This window comes from Chenopodium album, chromosome 19 (assembly GCF_948465745.1).
Source record: "Chenopodium album chromosome 19, dcCheAlbu1.1, whole genome shotgun sequence".
Classification (NCBI taxonomy): domain Eukaryota; kingdom Viridiplantae; phylum Streptophyta; class Magnoliopsida; order Caryophyllales; family Amaranthaceae; genus Chenopodium; species Chenopodium album.
In genome coordinates, this window is record NC_137852.1 from 8204457 (window position 1) to 8224247 (window position 19791).

Genomic DNA, 19791 nt, shown 5'->3' on the forward strand with positions numbered 1-19791 from the left:
ATATTACTAGAATGAATAAATTTTTCACTCAAATCAACAAAACTCATTACAAAGTATCTTTATGTACTTTTAATTAGGGGTGAGCATAGCAGGGTACCCTGTAAAAATATCGGTACCTGGAACTGAAACCTGTTGCAACAGGTTCCTAAAATAGGAACCGGAACCGGAACCTGTTGCAACAGGTTCCTAAGAATTGGGAACCGGAACCGGAACTTGCAGGTTCCGGCTCCTAAACAGGGTACCCTGTTTTTCAAAGTAAGCTTAATAGTTACTTGATAATTGTGACAATTCTATATTTTTAAAAATGGATGTTCACAATAAAAGCTTACAACTTTAGTAAACCGCTTCAAATATAACAAACCAACACTAATTGTCTAGAATATTCAATACCATATAGGTTTCGTTTTCATGTATCCTATAGGGAACATGTACTAACAGGGTACCCTACAGGTTCTAGGTCCAAAATTTTATTACCCGGAACCGGAACCTGTTGCAACAGGTTCCTAATTTTATTACCTGGAACCAGAACCTGTTGGGGTTTGGAACCTGCGGTTCCGAACAGGTTCCGGTTCCACATCAGGGTACCCTGAATTTTTGCTCACCCCTACTTTTAATAACCATACCTTATTATATTGTCATAATGTTTCAAAAAAAAAAAAATTGTCATAATATTAATCTTTAATCAAACTAATCTCCACAATTTTAGTATTTTATTTTTCTTCTTACAAAATTGTGAAAAAGACAAAATAAAACTTTTATTTGGTACAAGGAAAGTGACATGTCACCATTTTAAATACAAGTGATCAAATAATGTGATAACAAATTAACAAATACAAAACTATTCCATTAAAGGGATATATGACAAAATCACCCGTGTAAGTTAACAATAGCATCTAATTTCTACCATCTTAGACTTTTCAACACATAATTATTCATCATTATCTATAGTAAAGTTTGTTATTATCTAGAAACACATGGACCAGTTTAGCCGTGCAGTATTTTATACATTTCATTAATCTATTAACAATAATTAATGACCAAAGATGTTCTTAATTACATTGACTTTGACTTACAAATAATGATGTGCTAGCCAACCCATGATATAATAAAATCATACAATAAGCCAAATTGAAACACACCAAATCTGAACACAAAAAAACGTTGAAAAAATTACCACAATGTCCCTTTTTTTTCTCTCTCTCTCCAAAAATGATTTCCCACTTCTAAGTTCTAAGCTCCCCTGTTTCTGAAAACAGAGCAACCAAAAACAGAGCAAAAACCACCCAATTCCACATACAAAATGACAAAATTACCCTTTCCTCCCACCAAATTCCTCCATCTTTTACCCTTTATCATCCTCACCTTTCTACCCTTTTTGGTAATTTCACAATCTGATCAACAAATTCTGTTGAGAATCAAGGAGCAATGGAACAGTCAACCACCAACAGATTCATGGACTTCCAATACATCCTATTGTGATTGGCCTGGAATCATTTGCACTGGTGGCAAAACCGTAACCGGAATCTCCCTCAATAGCCAAAACATCGAAGGCGAAATCCCTCCATCCATTTGTGATCTCAAGAATCTCACTCTTCTTGATCTTGGAAACAATAGTATAATAGGTAACTTTCCTACATTTTTATACAATTGTACCAAGCTCCAAACTTTAGACCTTTCTCAAAATTACTTTGTTGGGAAATTACCAAATGACATAAATAAGCTTTCTCCTAATCTTCAATACTTAATCATTAGTGCTAACAATTTCACTGGTGATATTCCATCTTCATTAGCCCAACTTAAAGGGTTGATCAACTTGTATTTGGATTCCAATTTATTTAATGGAACATTCCCATTTGAGTTGGGACAGTTGGAAAATCTTGAGGAATTGGTGTTAGCTTTCAACCCTTTTGCCCCTAACATATTACCCAAAGAATTTGGGATGCTTAAGAAGTTGAAGTTCCTTTGGATGACTCAATGCAATTTGATTGGTGAAATTCCAAATGAGTTTGCCAATTTATCTAGCCTTGAGCATTTAGACTTGGTTGATAATAGCTTAGTGGGTGAGATTCCAAGTGGGTTGTTCTTGCTCAAAAACTTGACTAAATTGTATTTGTACAAGAATATGATTTCTGGGGGATTGCCAACTTCGATCGAATCGTTGAATTTGGTGGAATTGGATTTGTCACAGAATAATATGACAGGAGTAATCCCTGATGATATTGGTAAACTGAAAAGTTTAACAATGTTAAAATTGTTTCAGAATCAAATTCATGGACCAATACCATCAAGTATTAGTCTACTTCCTAAGCTGACAACAGTGAGGGTGTTCATGAACCGGTTATCTGGCACCCTTCCTCCGGAAATGGGCCTACACTCAGAACTCACGAGCTTCGAGGTGTCTGACAATGCATTCACAGGGCAACTGCCTGAGAATCTGTGTTACAATGGGAAGTTGATGGGTGTTGTGGCATTCAACAACTATCTAAACGGAACGATTCCAAGATCACTCGGCCAATGCAGCTCTTTGTACGTAGTTGAAGTCTACAACAACAGCTTGACAGGAAAAGTTCCTGCAGGGTTATGGACTTTGCCTAATATGATGTTTATGCAACTTAGCAACAACCAATTTTCAGGCCGGCTTCCTGAGAAATTGGCTGCAAATGTGAGTCTTGTCGAGCTGAGCAACAACAAGTTTTCTGGCAAGTTTCCATCAAGTAGTGTAAGTAGTTGGAAGAGTTTACAGAAGTTTAAAGTGAGCAACAATATGATCACAGGTACTGTTCCATTGGAATTAACTAGCCTTTCGAATCTTAACACTCTCTTGCTTGATGGGAATCAACTGTCAGGTGAACTTCCTTCTGAAATCATCTCATGGCAGAGTTTAAGTAGCTTAGATCTCTCTAATAACGAGCTTTCTGGTTCGATTCCTTCTGCTCTTGGCTCTTTACCTGTTCTTACTGATCTTAATCTGTCCAATAATCAATTTTCCGGCCAAATTCCACCTGAAGTTGGTCAATTAAGGCTTACTTCACTCGACTTTTCCTCGAATAAGCTTACTGGGGATATCCCAGTTGGGCTTGATAATAGGGCTTATGAGAATAGTTTTTTGAATACTCACTTATGCTCCAATACCGGATTCTTAGACCTTCCAAAATGCTCGAAACATCAAAGAAAACCGAACCTGTCATCCAAATATCTTGTCTTGATCATAGTCCTTGCAGTGGTTGCCTTGCTAGCAACTTTATACTACATGGTGTTCATAATCAAGGAAATCCGACGAAGAAAGAACAAGGAAGAACTTGATAGAAGTACATGGAAATTGACCTCTTTTCATAGGCTGCAGTTCACAGAAGAGAAAATTATTGCCAGCTTAACTGAGAAACATGTGATTGGGTCTGGAGGATCAGGGACAGTTTACTGGATCCCTGTTAACCAATCAGGAGATGCTGTCGCGGTTAAGAGGATATGGAGCAACAAGAAGATGAGCAACAACTTGGATAAAGAGTTCCTTGCTGAGGTTCAGGTTCTCGGTACTATAAGGCATACTAACATAGTGAAATTACTTTGCTGTATTTCAAGTGAAAACTCGAAATTGCTCGTGTATGAGTATATGGAGAATCAAAGCTTGGATAAATGGATCCGTGAGAGTAATAGGCAAACTGTTTCATCAAAGAATGGCTCGGTGCATCAAGTAGTTTTGGACTGGCCTACTAGATTGAAAATTGCTATCGATGCTGCTCAAGGATTAAGTTATATGCACAATGATTGTTCACCTCCTATAGTTCACAGGGATGTAAAATCCAGTAACATTCTGCTAGACTCAAATTTTAATGCCAAAATCGCTGATTTCGGGCTAGCAAAGATACTGGCTAAACCAGGAGGAGAGCCTTACACAGTGTCTGCAGTTGCTGGATCATTTGGTTACATGGCTCCAGGTAAATTTCTACCCCAATCTTACACAATAAAATTTCGAAAAAAATTCTCTGACAATATACTTCTATTGTATCAACTTTGATTAGCTGACAGTTTGCTATCTGAATGTGTATTGCAGAATATTGTTACACAACCAAGGTGAATGAGAAGATCGATATCTACAGCTTCGGGGTAGTACTACTCGAGCTAGTGACAGGAAAAGAACCCCACATAGGAGATGAGCACACAAACCTTGCAGAGTGGGCATTGAGGCATTACAACGAAGGACATCCAATCAAAGATGTCTTCGATAAGAAAGTGCAGGAGCCTTGTTATATAGAAGAGATGACCAATGTGTTTAAGATAGGGTTGATGTGCACCAGTGCATTACCAGCCGTTAGGCCATCTATGAAGGAGGTTTTGCAGATGCTTCAACGACATATCAGTCTAGATGGTATTGGAGTAGCAAAGACAAAGAATGATCGCGATGTTTCCCCTCTTCTTGGGGGTGAAAATTACATCTCTAGTTGTAAGAATAGCAAGAGGACAGTAGAAGATAGCTATGACATGGTTTGAGTTTGTATCTATAGCGCGAGTTTGCTGTATTTCTGTAGGATAACCAATTATACTGTAAATGTAGGATTATAGTTTTACATACGAGTAATTACAGTAATCATTGTAGTCTCTTGGGAGGTTTATATCAAAGCATGTATTCTGTTCTCAGCTGCTGTAGTGGATGTGCCTCCATTGCACCGAAACAAGTTATATAATACAATCAAGAAATACTCCATTTTTTCATGTGCAACTATCAAGCAAAATATGAATAAAAGCCTCCTTTACCGATTCATTCAAGTGATTCAACGAACAATCATTTCAAATTAAATTATTTGTTCTTTACTTTAGGTCTCTACTCATATCAAGCATCATGCGTTGAACAATTCAAGCTCAAAGATTTAGAACAAAACTAGTCAAATTAAAATTAATAGAATTGGATATGATTTAGAATTAGATCAAAACTAGTCAAATTTGAAATTAATAGAGTTGGATTTTGGACGCATCCAATTAGTATTATATACTCCTGGAGTACTATGCATCATGGTACTCCTTACACAATATATTTGAGTTATTTTGCGCACACTTTATGTTATTTTGTTTAAATGTTGTGTTATTTTGTTACAACAATATGTTATTTACTTATTTAATACTTCAACCTCAACTCCTGCTATTTTTAAATTACATTAAATAACATGTACTTATTTATAAATAACATATATATAAATTGAAATAATAATAAATTCACATCAAAATAACATTAGCATTATTGAGTTTTAAGACATCGTGAAGAGAATCAAACACTTTAGAAGATACTAAATTTCTGGCCATAAACACATTTAAACCCTTAAATTACCTTCAAATCAATTGATTTCTAAGAAACCCAGAAAATTAGAAGAAGAAAAGAGGAGAGAGAAAGTGTGTTTGATTTAGAGTTGGAGTAGTGAGAGGAAGAGAGAGAGAGAGTGTGAGAGTGAGGTTGATTCCTCAAAAACCCAGAAAATTGAAATAAAGGAGAGAGAAAGTGTATGATTTTGTTGGAGTAGCTAAGAGGAAGATAGAGTGAGTGCGGGAGGAAGATGAATGAGAAAAAAGACGAAATAACATACATGTATTTAAAAATAACATATTTATAATTTGAAGTAACAAAGAGTTAACATCAAAATAACATGAGTTTTATAAAATCTGGAGTACCGTGTACATGGTACTCCTCCAGGAGTATGATAGAAATTGCGCACAACCAACTACCCATTAGCCAACCAAATAATATCGGGCTTGTTTGGTTTTATTTTTGGTTTTCAGTTTTATTTTTTTTTAAAAAAAAAATTAAAACCAAAAACAAGAAACAAGATAAATGTGTTATCCCTTTTCAGTTGTTAGTTTTCAAAATTATCAGGATTTTAGGGCATGTTCTCATTGACTGAACTCAGCTGAATTGAACTGAACTGAACTGAATATTTTATAAGAGAAGAAAATTAGGAGCTGAACTGAACTGAGCTGAGCTGAACTAAGCTGAACTGAACTGAACTAAATTTCAACGTATGAGAACATGCCCTTAGAATAATAAGTCTAAATATTTTTTTATTCATTATGTGACATATATAATAATATACTTTTAAAAAACCAAAAAACAGAAAACCACATTAATGCCAAACGAACACTTCAAGATTTGTTTTATTATTCAATTAAACTCTAATAAAAACTGTCATTCTACATGGATGGTGGCTTGTGAGAGGATCGCTGAAAGTGAATTTTACCTTTCAAAATACAAAAATCCACATTCTTACTTTTCTTTCTTTCTTTTTTTTTTTTCAATTTTTTTTAAGGGTGGATAACCTTATGCCAGATTTGTTAAAAACAATGGGCAACATACATGCTTTTATGCAACATTACAATGAAATCATTAGGTAATTACTAATAGTCAATGTGAAAAAAGCATTGATTAGGTTAGAATTTTTGAGTTTCTTAGTTGTGGAAAATAACTATTCTAGTTGTATTATATTCCAATTTTTCCACCTATCCATTTTTTCATTAAATTATTTGATGGAAAAACTTTTTGATCCACTAAATATTTGTGATTCCCAACTACTAGATGTGATTATTGGAATTTCTAAAAAGTCCCCATGATTTTTTACACTTAGGTTTATGTACACTTTAGTGCCAAGAAAGTTCTTAGTGGTCCATATTTTCATAGCACTTGTATGACATGCATGATTGTAGGTTTCCTTCTAGCTTGTTGCACGGGAAGGTTGGGTTTTTTTTTTTTTTTTTTTTTTTTTTTTGTTTTTTTTGGGGGGGTGTTTGTTCTAACATCTTAAGTATTTCCTCCGTTCTTTATTGTTACTTCAATTTTTGAGTAAAAATTCGCAGTCATATAAAATGTTGTTAGAAGGGAATGGTTTGAACATATTATCTAGTACAGTACAAAGTTTTCTTTACGCCCCATAATAACAGACACAATTTCCATATTCGTCCGTTTCAGAATAACTGATTAACAGCATGAGACTACTAATTACGAAGTAAAAATTATTTTTCTTAACTCTTTCATGACCCACTGATTTATTTAAGAAATCAATTTAGCCATATAAAAAAAGCAAATGAAAATTGGAATCTTTTTACACTAAACAAATGTATTCAATGATCTCAATCAAAGTTTTCTTAAACTATGTGTCTATCCCAACATCCCGGATATTTTGGGACGAGGGCATAAGCTAACAAGCGCCCTAGTAATGTTAGATTTAAGAATCATTTGTGAAAATATGAAAATAAAAGAAACATTAACTACACCGTTAGTCAGACATGTAATTTTAACATACATTTCAAATTAATCATACTCAATTTGAATATAGTAATATTTTGTCCAAATAGTGAACGCCCCTATTTTTCGTACCAACACCGGGCACAAACCATAGTGAGTACTCCATTAACCTTATCATTAATGGATCGGAGTCAAGTAAACGGCTAACCCCACTTTCAAGGACCAAAGTGTCACCAAACGTTAAAAATACGGAGTACCCGAACCAATTTTTCTATTATGGCCATTATGGGGGAACATAGAAAAACATAGGCAGAAATTCTTTCGTTTTTTTCCTGCCAGTGCAAATTTGGATGATTCTAATCTTGACTACCACTATATTAATTTTTTATTGGTTAATTTTTGATTTTTTTTATATTAAAATTATTAACTTAATTTTTAAAATTCATTTATTAAATTTGTAATAATTTTCAATTATTTAATTTTTATAATTGATTTACTAAATTCAGTTTTATTATTATTGAAATTGAAAAATAATTCATAAATTAATTCTGAAAATATTAAAAAAAAATTGAAAAATGAAAATAAGAAATATCATTTTGAGTCAATATCGACACATAAAATAAATTAAAAAAATAAGCCAATAAAATATTAGAATAGTGGTACTCCCTCCGTGTTTTAGTAAGTGTTAGACTCACATAGTATTAGGCAATTTAATTGATATAGATAAAATAAGAGGTACTTGGGATAATTGGAGTATTAAAAATTATAAAAGAAAGATAATAGGGTTAATAATTTTATTAAAAAATAATAAATATGAGAGGGAAGAAATAATAATAAAAAAATATTAGTGGATTTGGGTGGAAACCATGAGAGGAAAGAGATATACTATTAAAATATAGATTTTTGCCAAAAAAAAAAAAAAAAAGAAGTATAACACTTATTAAAACATAAGGAGAGTATTCATTTTAAAGATGACTACAATAAAATTTTCAACAAAAGGTTTATAAACTTGTAATCCTCTAGTAACTCAACTACCAAGTAGTAATTTGGCCTATATATGTAACATTATTCGAAAATTTGGGAAAAAAATAGTTTTTTTTTTTTTAGTTCATGCTTTTCTTGAGAAAAAGGAAGGTTAAAAGCAAGAGAAAGCGTCAAAGCAACAACTATTAAAATGCAACTATAAATGCTACTTCGTATTAAGTCAAGATATAAGAAGTAAATTTAAGATTATTGCCAAAAAAAAAAAAAAAGAAAAAGGGGGAAAAGGAAAGGGGGACACATGCCACTTGTGATTTGTGTGATTATAGACTAATAGGTATAGATTTGCCTTAAAAAAATATTTCCTCCGTCCCTTAATACAATGCCGAGAAAGAGGCTTTGTATTAAGGGACGGAGGGAGTACTCCATTTCATTTTTGTTTTGGGGAAAAGTACAATATTTTATTGAGAAGATTTTGTGTACCCATGAGACCATTTCACATGAGTCCGATTTATAATGCACACACCTTCCCCCATCCACATCCACTGCCATTATCTAGGCACTTGTCGCGGTTGGCGACCACCCTCTCCCTCCCAATCCCCCAGCGCCGTTGATCCTCCCCCACCCATTCCCCGATAGAGAAACGCACAATCAATGATTGGCAGGCCTTTAAGAATAAATTATTAGCTTCAAATACGTACTGAAGGTTAGCTACAATGAGTCGGGGAATAATTTAATACTTCAAATATGTGGATGGCTTTGGGATTTGTTGAGCTTAGATATGACAAAAGCTTAGAAGATGTCGCTAAAGGTGGGCACGGGCCGTGCCGGCACGGGCACGGGGGTCGGCACGGCACGGCACAGCGGCCCACCTGTGGGCCGTGGGCCGTGCCGTGAACAAAAATTCGGATTCCGGCACGGGCACGGCACGTGGCACGGCGGGTGGCACGGTGACCGGCACGTGGGCCGGCACGCTGGCACGACCCGCCGGCACGGCCAGGCACGGCCCGTGCCTTACCGTTGGAAAACTAGCCGTTTATGGCCGTTTTCCAACAGCTATAAACGACTAGTTTTCCACCCCATTTCCCACCCAAATTCCCTATAAATACCTCATATTTCCCTCCAAATTTTTCACAATTCATCAACTCATCTCTTCTCTCTTATTCTCTAATTTTCTTACTCCCAAATTCTCAATTCTCAAATTCCTACAAATCATACAATCTTGCTCTCTTTTGTGAAAAGAAAAAAAAAATTCCTACTGTCTTATAAATTTTACATTTTTACTATTATTACTTTTATTAGTCTACTACCAAAAAAAAAAAAAAATTGTTATATTTACATTCGGGAAATTAAATATTCGGGAAATTATAAGTTCGAGAAATTATAAATTTGGGAAAGCATTGAAGCGTCATTGTAAGATCTAACTCAACTTTATTTTAATTTGTTATTGTTATTATTATTATTATTATTATTATTATTATTATTATTATTATTATTATTATTATTATTATTATTATTATTATTATTATTATTATTATTATTATTATTATTATTGTATTCTTGGAACTACTTAATTATATAAAAACTATTTTCTATTTTAATTGTGGGTTATTTGGATTGTTGAAATCTGTCTAAGGCGGGATTTGGGCTCTGGACAACGTCGCTCCTAACCTCTCCTACCTGGGATCTCATTGATCCAAGTAATCTACTATTATTATAATTATTTTTAAAAATTTAATTTATATAAAAACTACTTACTAATTAATTCTCATTGATCTCATTGTTGTTAATTGTTACTTTGTTATTGTTAGTTGTGTTATTATTATTAATTAATCATGGCATCAAACCCGAACGTTTCCTCCTCCTCTAGAAAAGCCAAGTCAAAACGTAGGGAATCACCAAACCCAAACACTTCAATGTCTATGTCCCCCCCCCCCTAACATGTCCTTTCCCTCTTCTAACATGCCCTTTCCAAACACTTCCACCCCTTTCTTTCATCCCCAAAACACGGGACGGCAAGAACAAATGGATGATATGGCTCCTTGGACCCAATATCAACAAACCCAATTTCAACAATATGAATTTCCTTTTCCTCCTCCTCCTCCTTCCCAAGGTAGCCAAACACAAGCCTCCGGGTCGAGTGAACCATCCACCCAAATTCCCAACACCCAAAATCCTAACATATTAGAGTGGTGTACCGAAGAGGATTTTTCTCAAACCAAAAGAAAGAGTGAATGTTGGGCACATTATCAATTAAGTAAAGATGGAAAAAAATGCAAGTGTCGGGCTTGTGGTAAAATTTTCTCGGCCGATACCAAGGGAGGGACGGGACACCTTACTAGACATACAAAAAAATGTGGTGGACCATCTAGTGATCCAACCCAACCTAAAATTTCTCAATTCCATCCACAAGGTTTCATTTACAATTACGAGAGAGATAGGGATGAACTTGGGAGAATGATTGTACATGCAGAACAACCTTTTCTTTTCGCCGAAAATGATGCCTTCAACAACTATATTAACCAAGCACTACAACCAAAACACAAAAAAATCTCCCGAAAAACCGTTCGATCTGCTGCCATGAAGACTTATCTAGAGTACAAATTGAAATTAGTAAATGAATTAGCTAATCTTCCTAGTAGAGTTTCTTTAACCGCCGATGCATGGGATGGTGGGTACGGACTTCACTATTTATGTGTTACTTGTCATTGGTTAGATAATGAGTGGATGTTACAAAAACGCATCATTCATTTCAAAATGTTTGAATACCCTCATACCGGTCTTAACATTTCACATCATTTAATGGAAGCCATTGATGCATATAGTCTTAGGGATAAAATCATGTCTATGACTTTCGATAATGCAACTTCTATGACATATAGTGCGAATTTGGTCAAATCCCAATTGAACGATGTTATATTAGATGGAGATGCACTTCATGTTAGATGCATTTGTCATGTTCTTAACTTGTGTGTGAAGGATGGAACAGAAGCAATTGGTCCATTTTATCACAAAATAAGGAATGCTATTATGTCTATTAATAGCTCTAACATGAGATATCAAGAATGGAAAGGTTTTTGCAGGCAACAACGGATAAAAACCATAAAAATAGCACCGGATTGTCCAACTAGGTGGAACTCCACCTATGAAATGTTGAGTCGGGCAATCGAGTACAAGGTTCATTTAACACTTTTTTATAATATGAAATTTCCACAAAATGCTTTACTTGAAGATGATTGGGCTAATTGTGAAAAATATATGCAGTTTTTACAATTACTATATGGTATGACACATTGTTTTTCTTCTGTATATAATCCTTGTGCTCATTCTTTTCTTAGAAATGCATGTTTACTTGCACAACTTTTTGCGGAACACCGATCACAACATGTTTATCGTGGATATCTTCCATCCATGGAGGATAAATGGCGTAAATATTACACCGATATTCCTGTGATTTATATTTTTGCTTCTATTTTAGATCCTAGACAAAAATATGATGGCACCTTTTTATTAATTGATATTTATTATAGTAACATGAATTTTGAAGATGATGTTGAAACTTTTAAGAATAAGGTGACGGATGAGTTTTTTAATTTATATAGAGTTTATGAAAGTAAATATGGAACCGTGTCTCGATTTCTCAAACATCCAAAAATGTAAGTAAACGGGCCAAAGGTTTATTTGCACAAGTTGCTAACTTGATGTCTAAGTATTCAGGTACAGAATCATCATCATCTAGGAGAACACAAAGCGATGTTTCGGAGTTGCAAATGTAATTAAGTTACGACTTCATGAAAGGCATGGACGATGAAGAGAAGTTTGGCCTCGACATCCTCGATTGGTGGAAATCACAAGCCGTGAAACATCCAATTTTGTCGGCAATGGCTCGTGATATTTTTGCTATCCAAGTCTCCTCCGTTGCTTCCGAAAGAGCTTTTAGTGCGTCGGGAAGAGTTCTAGACGATAGAAGAACAAGACTAAAACCCGAAACACTTGAAATGTGTGTTTGCTTCAAGGATTGGTTGGATGCCGAAACTCGTTCTCAAGATCGTACTTATGCACAAAACGATGACGATGAAGGAACGTCGACTTCTTTTAGTTCTCATACTTCTCAATCCACTCAATTGGCGGATGAACTTGAACCTCTAGGAGACGAAGACGAAGATGAAGACGAAGGCGAAGACGAAGACGACCAATAATAATTACATGATTACATATTTACATTATACACTATTGTATTCTTTTTGTATTATCGAACTTCGTATTGTATTCTTTTTGTATTATCGAACTTCGTATTCCGTGGGCTGGGGCGTGCCAATTTCAGGCACGCCACGGCACGGCACGGCCCCCACCCCGGCACGGCCAGGCACGGCCCGTGCCCATGTTTAGATGTCGCTAAAGAATATGTTCGCAAATTGCTACGGCTATACTTCTTTGAGTTTCCCTATATCAAATATTCAGATCAATATTGTCTAATATCTGATATTTATAAATCAATATCCGACTATAATAATATAATTTTTTTTAATCTAATATCTGACAATTATAATCTAATTTCTGACAATTACAATCTAAAATCTGATAATTATAATCATACATATGACTATTCTAATTTCTGACAATTAAAATCTAATATCTGAGACTTACAATTTAATATCTGATAATTACAATCTAATATCTGACCATTATCATCTAATTTTCGACACTTTTAGTCTAATATCTGATATTTATAACTTAATATCTAACCATTACTATTTAATTTCTAACAATTAAGAATTTTTTTTTTTTTCTGTTTGTATGACCGGACTCAAGTGAGTTCGTTCTACACAATACTTTGTGTATTTTTTTTGGAGCTAATATGAATGTTGTTATCACCTCATCATTTTCATTTATTTCTTAAATTAGGGCCTGTTCATATTTACTGAACTGAGCTGAACTGAACTGAACTGAACTGATTGAAGCTGAACTGAACTGAACTGATTGGAACTGAATTGAGCTGAAATGAATATTTTATGTGAGAGGGAAATTAAGAGCTGAACTGAACTGAACTGATTGGAACTGAACTGAACTGAACTGATTGGAGCTGAACTGAACTGAAATGAACTGAAATTAAGTAAATGTGAACAGGCCCTTAGTTAAGTTTTGAATAATATAAATTTCAATAAGTTTGTGTTTAACCACTACCAAATCTCATACGAAGAGAGTGAGGAATAGCTCATGTAGTTAGAGCTTTCCTCCCGATTTTAGGATATCATGGGATCGATTCTCACTCTCGCCTTAATGGCTCAGGAAAAAAAAAAAATCTCATACGAAAGTTCAATTCATACATCCTCCCAAACTAATATAGCGAAGAAAATAAAAGGAAAAAACCTAAGCTAGAGAAGAGGGGATGCTAGCTATATATAGACCTGGCAATCCTGACCCGACCCGATTGACCCGACCTTAATGACCCGACCCGTAACCTTAAGTTGACCCGAAATCATTGAACCGAAAATGACCCAAACTCGAACTAACCCGACCCGACCCGAAATGGAGTTGACCCGAACATGACCCGATGACCCGAAGTGACCCGACTCGAATGACCTAACCCGAAATTGACCCGAAACCCGAACTTGACCCGATCCGAAATGACCCGAAACCCGAAGTGACCCGACCCAATTTTAACCCGAATTGATTGATCCGAATCAACCCGACCCGAATTGACCCAAATAATAAGAGAATAGGATGAAATGATGAACTACTTGTTTTAAGGCTTCTTTATTTTCTAAGTAATAGGTACTCACGATTTTTTTTTTAACTATTTTACTTTATTTTTCCAACTATTTTTTTTAAGTGAATTTATTTTGGTGACTTTTTTTTTTTTTTAACGATTTTACTTTATTTTTCCAACTATTTTTTTTAAGTGAATTTATTTTGGTGACCCAACACAAACTTGACCCGAATAGACTCGACCCGAGTTGACCCGACTCGAAATTGACCCAAAAATTGATCCTAAATATTGACCCGACCCGAACTTGACCTGACCCGAACTTGACCCGAAGTGCTGACCTGAATTTGACCCGAAACCTGAGTCGACCCGACTCGACCCGAACCCGACCCGAACATTTGTTGACCCGACCTGAATTGACTCGACCCGAACCCGACCCGAATGACCTGTTTGCCAGGTCTAGCTATATACCTTAACGATGTGCATGCAGCATCAAACCATATATGCTTCAAGTTTGCTTAGTAACTTGTGACCAGATTGACTAAATTGCTATAGGGTAAGCAATTGTCATTTTGCTTATAACTTGGGTTATAGAAATTGATGATATTAGAAGTTCAAAGGACAATGTTGATTTTGGCTCATACTAATTTTCTATGGAGTATTAGTAGATTCTTCTACTTATTATAAACTAAATTTAATTTGCTAGATGGAAACTATGTGACCAAAAAAAGTTCATACGTTTGTATTTAGGGCCTGTTTTGATTTACTGAATTGAGTTGAACAGAACTAAACTGAACTGATTGGAGTTGAACTGAACTGAATAGAGCTGAAATGAATTGTTTATGAGAGAAGAAAATTAAGAGCTGAGCTGAACTGAACTGAACTAAAATTAAGTTGAAGAGAACATGCCCTCGTAGTTGTACTTCGTAGTTATTACAAAGTAAATACTAAATAGGGATTATCACAAGAGAATTCAAATCATTTTTTTTTTACAACAAAAAATCAAATTAAAATTGCAGCAATATAATTGTAAGTTTTACTTAGTAAATTACAAAGCATGTTTTTTAATTATATATACCCATTATAACATTATATTGATTTTCAACAAATATAGAATTAAGTGGCTTAGATGATATATTGATATGACATATATATGGCGCGAAGTATATCAATACTCCGTATATGCTGAGATGAACATCTTTGTAATCTTGCTTCAACACAATTACACAAACATATACTTTGCACTACGAACCTATCACATGAATTTTTTATTGAGGTATAACTCAAGTAGTTAGAGCTTTCCTCCCGATTTCAGAAGATCCTGAAATTGATTCTCACCCCGCCCTTATGACTCTTCAACAAAAAATCCAAAATTGATTAGTGGTGTAATTGATTGATTTTCGATTAGTCCTTTATGGCATTGACTTGACTTGGAAAATGACATATTCCTATTCCAATTCACATTATTTAAACTCATCCAGTAGCCCAACTAAATACGCCTAACCGAACACTAGAAGCCGTTGAAAATTCTAACCAATTTTCCCTCCTTTTTTTTTCCCTAACCATATTTTCCTACACCTAAAATCCTCTGGTTCGGAAACAGAGCAACCAAAACATAGCAAAACTATCCAACTCCACATAGAAAATGACAAATTTTATCTTTCGAACAACCAATTTTCTCCCCATATTGCCCTTTATCCTCTTTACCACTCTATCCTTTTTCGTAATTTCACAAACAGAACAAGAAATCTTATTGCAAATAAAACAACAATGGAGTAATCAACCACCAATGAATTCATGGAACTCCACCACCCATTTTTGTCAATGGCCTGGAATCAATTGCTCCGGTGGCGAAACTGTAACCGGAATCTCCCTTAATAGCCAAAACATCGAAGGCGAAATTCCTTCTTCCATTTGTGACCTAAAAAATCTCACTGTCCTTGATATTGGAAACAATTATATCGAAGGTAACTTCCCCACATTTCTAAACAAATGTACCAAGCTCCAAACTTTAGTGCTAGCTTCAAATTTCTTTGTTGGGAAATTACCAGATAGCATAAATGAGCTTCCTCTTAGCCTCCAACATCTTAACCTTAGTGCTAACAACTTCACTGGTGATATCCCACCTTCATTAGCTCAACTTAAAGGGTTAGTCACCTTGTATTTGGATTCCAATTTGTTTAATGGCACATTCCCTTCCGAGCTGGGACACTTGGAAAACCTCGAGGAATTGGTGTTAGCTTACAACCCTTTTGGCCCAAACAATTTGCCAAAAGAATTTCGGATGCTTAAGAATTTGAAATTCCTTTGGATGACTCAATGCAACTTGATTGGTGAAATTCCGAAAGGTTTTACCAATTTATATAGCCTTGAGCATTTAGATTTGGATGGTAATAACTTGGAGGGCGAAATTCCTAGTGAGTTGTTCTTGCTCAAGAACTTGAAAAAATTATATCTGTTCAGCAATATGTTATCTGGGGAATTGCCAAACCCAGCTAAGGCCTTGAACTTGGTGGAATTGGACGTCTCAGGAAACAAATTGACAGGAACAGTCCCTGAAGATATTGGAAAGTTGCAGAAATTAGAAGTCTTGAAATTGTCTCAGAACCAATTTCATGGAACAATTCCGCCAAGTATAGCTCAACTTACATCCTTGAAGTACCTGAGTTTGTTTATGAACCGGTTTTCTAGTTCACTTCCCACAGAAATGGGCCTGCACTCGGAACTTGAAGGCATCGAGGTGTCAGACAATGCATTCACTGGCCAACTGCCGGAGAATCTTTGCTACAACGGGAAGCTGTTGGGTGTTGTGGCATTCAACAATTATCTGAATGGCACAATCCCAATTTCTCTAGGCCGATGCAACACTTTGCGTGTTGTTGAACTCTACAACAACAGCTTGTCAGGAGAAGTTCCTGATGGGCTGTGGTCTTTGCAGGACATGAAGACCATGTTACTTAGCAACAACCAATTTTCAGGCCAAATTCCTGACAAATTGGCTTGGAACTTAAGTCGCATGGAAATCAGCAACAACAAAATATCTGGTAAAATTCCGCCAAGTGTAAGCACTTGGAGCAAATTGCAGGTGCTTAAAGCTAGCAACAACTTGATTGCCGGTCCTGTTCCGTTGGAGTTAACTAAGCTGCCACTACTTAACACTCTTTTACTTGATCACAATCAACTCTCAGGTGAGCTACCCTCTGAAATAATCTCATGGCAAGGATTAAACAGTTTAGACCTCTCTCATAACGAGCTTTCTGGTTCGATTCCTTCTGTTCTTGGCTCTTTACCTGTCCTTTCTTATCTTAATTTGTCTAATAACCAATTTTCCGGCCAAGTTCCTCCTGAAGTTGGCCAATTAAAGCTTAATTCACTCAATCTTTCTTACAATAAGCTTACTGGTAAAATCCCACTTGGGATTGACAACAGTGCATTCAAAAATAGCTTCCTGCACACCCATCTATGCTCCAACACCGGATTCTTAGACCTCCCAAAATGCTCAAGTCATCAAAGAAACTTAAATTTGTCCTCCAAATATGTTGCTTTGGTCACAGTCCTTGCATTTATCGCCTTCATAGCAACTTTGTACTTCATTGTGTTCCTAATCAGAGAAAATTGGCATAGTAAGAAAAGGCCAGATACTTGGAAACTTACCCCTTTTCAAAAGCTACAGTTCACAGAAGAGAAAATCCTTGCTAACTTAACTGAGAAAAATACGATTGGTTCAGGAGGATCTGGTAAAGTTTACTGGATCCCCATTAACCAATCAGGGGAAGCTGTCGCGGTAAAGAGTATATGGAATAACAAGAAAAAGAGCAACAATTTGGAAAAAGAGTTCATTGCTGAGGTCCAGGTTCTGGGTAATATAAGGCATCTCAACATAGTGAAGTTACTTTGCTGTATTTCAAGTGAAAACTCGAAATTGCTTGTTTACGAGTACATGGAGAAACAAAGCCTGGATAAATGGATCCATAAGAGTAAAAGGCAACGTGTTTCATCAATGAGTGGTTCGGTTCAACAAGCAGTTTTGGACTGGCCTGCTAGATTGAAAATTGCTATTGATGCTGCTCAAGGATTAAGTTATATGCACAATGATTGTTCACCTCCTATAGTTCATAGGGATATAAAATCCAGTAATATTTTGCTAGATTCCGAATTTAATGCAAAGATTGATGATTTCGGGTTAGCAAGGATTTTGGCTAAGCCAGGAGGAGAGCCTAATACAGTCTCTGCTGTAGCTGGATCTTTTGGTTACATGGCCCCAGGTAAATTTTCCAGCTTACTCGTGTATGTTGTAAACAGGACAATATTTCAAAGATGATTTCTACCAATATACTAACTACTTTAATTAACTGAAGATGAATGTGTTTGCCATCTGATTGTGAATTGCAGAATATTGCTATACAAGCAAAGTGAATGAGAAGATTGATATATACAGCTTCGGAGTAGTTCTACTCGAGTTAGTGACAGGGAAAGAACCTCACATTGGAGATGAGCACACAAACCTCGCAGAGTGGGCATTGAGGCACTTTAATGAGGGACATCCAATCATTGACGTCCTTGATAAGGAAGTGCTGGAACCTAGTCATTTGGAAGAGATGACAAATGTGTTCAAGATAGGGTTGATGTGCACCAGTGCATTACCTTCTTTTAGGCCATCAATGAAGGAGGTTTTGCAATTGCTTCAACGACATAGCATCCTAGAAGGTCCTGGTGGAAGAAGAACAAAGAATGACTGCGATGTTTACCCTCTTCTAGGAGGCAAAAACTATATCTCTGGCTGTAAGAATAGCAGGACATTAGATGAAGATGACTATGACATGGTATAATTTAGTTTGTACCCTAAATCAGAATAAAATAAGCGTGATCTTTGTATGATCACAGGGAGTAGTGAAATATATTCTCCCTTCATCCTAAAATAACAATGATTGGCTTACCGCATTTCCTATGATAGTAGGGTAGTGAATGGCTTTTCCCAAATACACTCACTAAGATATTATATAGGTTAGTGTAATAATCATCAAACTATTATGATATTTTCCTGAGTGATAACAGTCACTAAAGTCTGTAGGGAGTTCTATTATGTTATTTGTTATAGGTGCTAAAGCTTCCTCCGTAGCAAGCAAGCAAAATAAGCACAAAAATGTAGTTTTAGTTTCTGCTACAGAACTATGTATAATTATCAAGATATATTTAAACCTTTCTTCACGAGGCAAACCCAAATATGCCTGCATCCTAAAATAATAGTTGCAACAATTATAGGATTTCAGGAAAATGTTCTAACATTACCTAGCATAGCCTGATCTGGCCTGGAATAAGGAATGGTGAAATCAAGAATCTTGATGTAAATTCCCTTCTTGTTACCTATAAAAAAAAAAAAAAAAAAAAGTAAATCAGTTGACATCAACAATAGACATAGAGAGTACTTGTATAATCAAATAAAATTTGATAGGAAGCTAAACAATAGATATGTTTCTGAATTCATTACCTTACAATTTTTAACAAATTCTAACACTAATAGAATCAAATTAACTACAAATTTTACTTAAGCCAAGTAACAACCTCTCAATTCATTCCTTCAATGAAGAGTCCACAACAAGGAACAACACTCTAACAAGGACTAGCATAGTAACAGTACATCATATTTGCAAAAACATGCCATTCCATTTTAAATTTATATTTGCCATCACATTATCTTCCATTTCCTTACAAATCAAGGACAGAAGGTGCAGCAGGCCAACATTTCATAATTTTATTTATAATAACTACATTAACCAAAGTTTACTAACTAAGTTGATATAAATGCAGGCACTAATTCCGCAAAAAAATCTCATAAGCTCCTCTTGAGTCTTAGAGGAACCTGTTTGATATAGCACAGGAA

The 19791-nt window shown here is 35.5% G+C and overlaps 2 protein-coding genes across 2 annotated transcripts; both read left to right on the plus strand.

Moving 5' to 3' along the window:
* Positions 1–1157: 1157 nt before the first annotated feature.
* LOC145594534 (uncharacterized) lies at positions 1158–4720 on the plus strand. Its single transcript, XM_081650849.1, has 2 exons — positions 1158–3935; positions 4052–4720. The coding sequence occupies exons 1-2, from the start codon at positions 1301–1303 to the stop codon at positions 4486–4488; spliced, it is 3072 nt and encodes a 1023-aa protein (XP_081506975.1). The 5' UTR covers positions 1158–1300; the 3' UTR covers positions 4489–4720.
* Positions 4721–15426: 10706 nt separating this feature from the next.
* LOC145595833 (uncharacterized) lies at positions 15427–18890 on the plus strand. Its single transcript, XM_081652264.1, has 2 exons — positions 15427–18175; positions 18303–18890. Exons 1-2 carry the CDS (start codon positions 15556–15558, stop codon positions 18737–18739), a joined length of 3057 nt encoding a protein of 1018 aa, XP_081508390.1. The 5' UTR covers positions 15427–15555; the 3' UTR covers positions 18740–18890.
* The last annotated feature ends 901 nt before the right edge of the window (positions 18891–19791 follow it).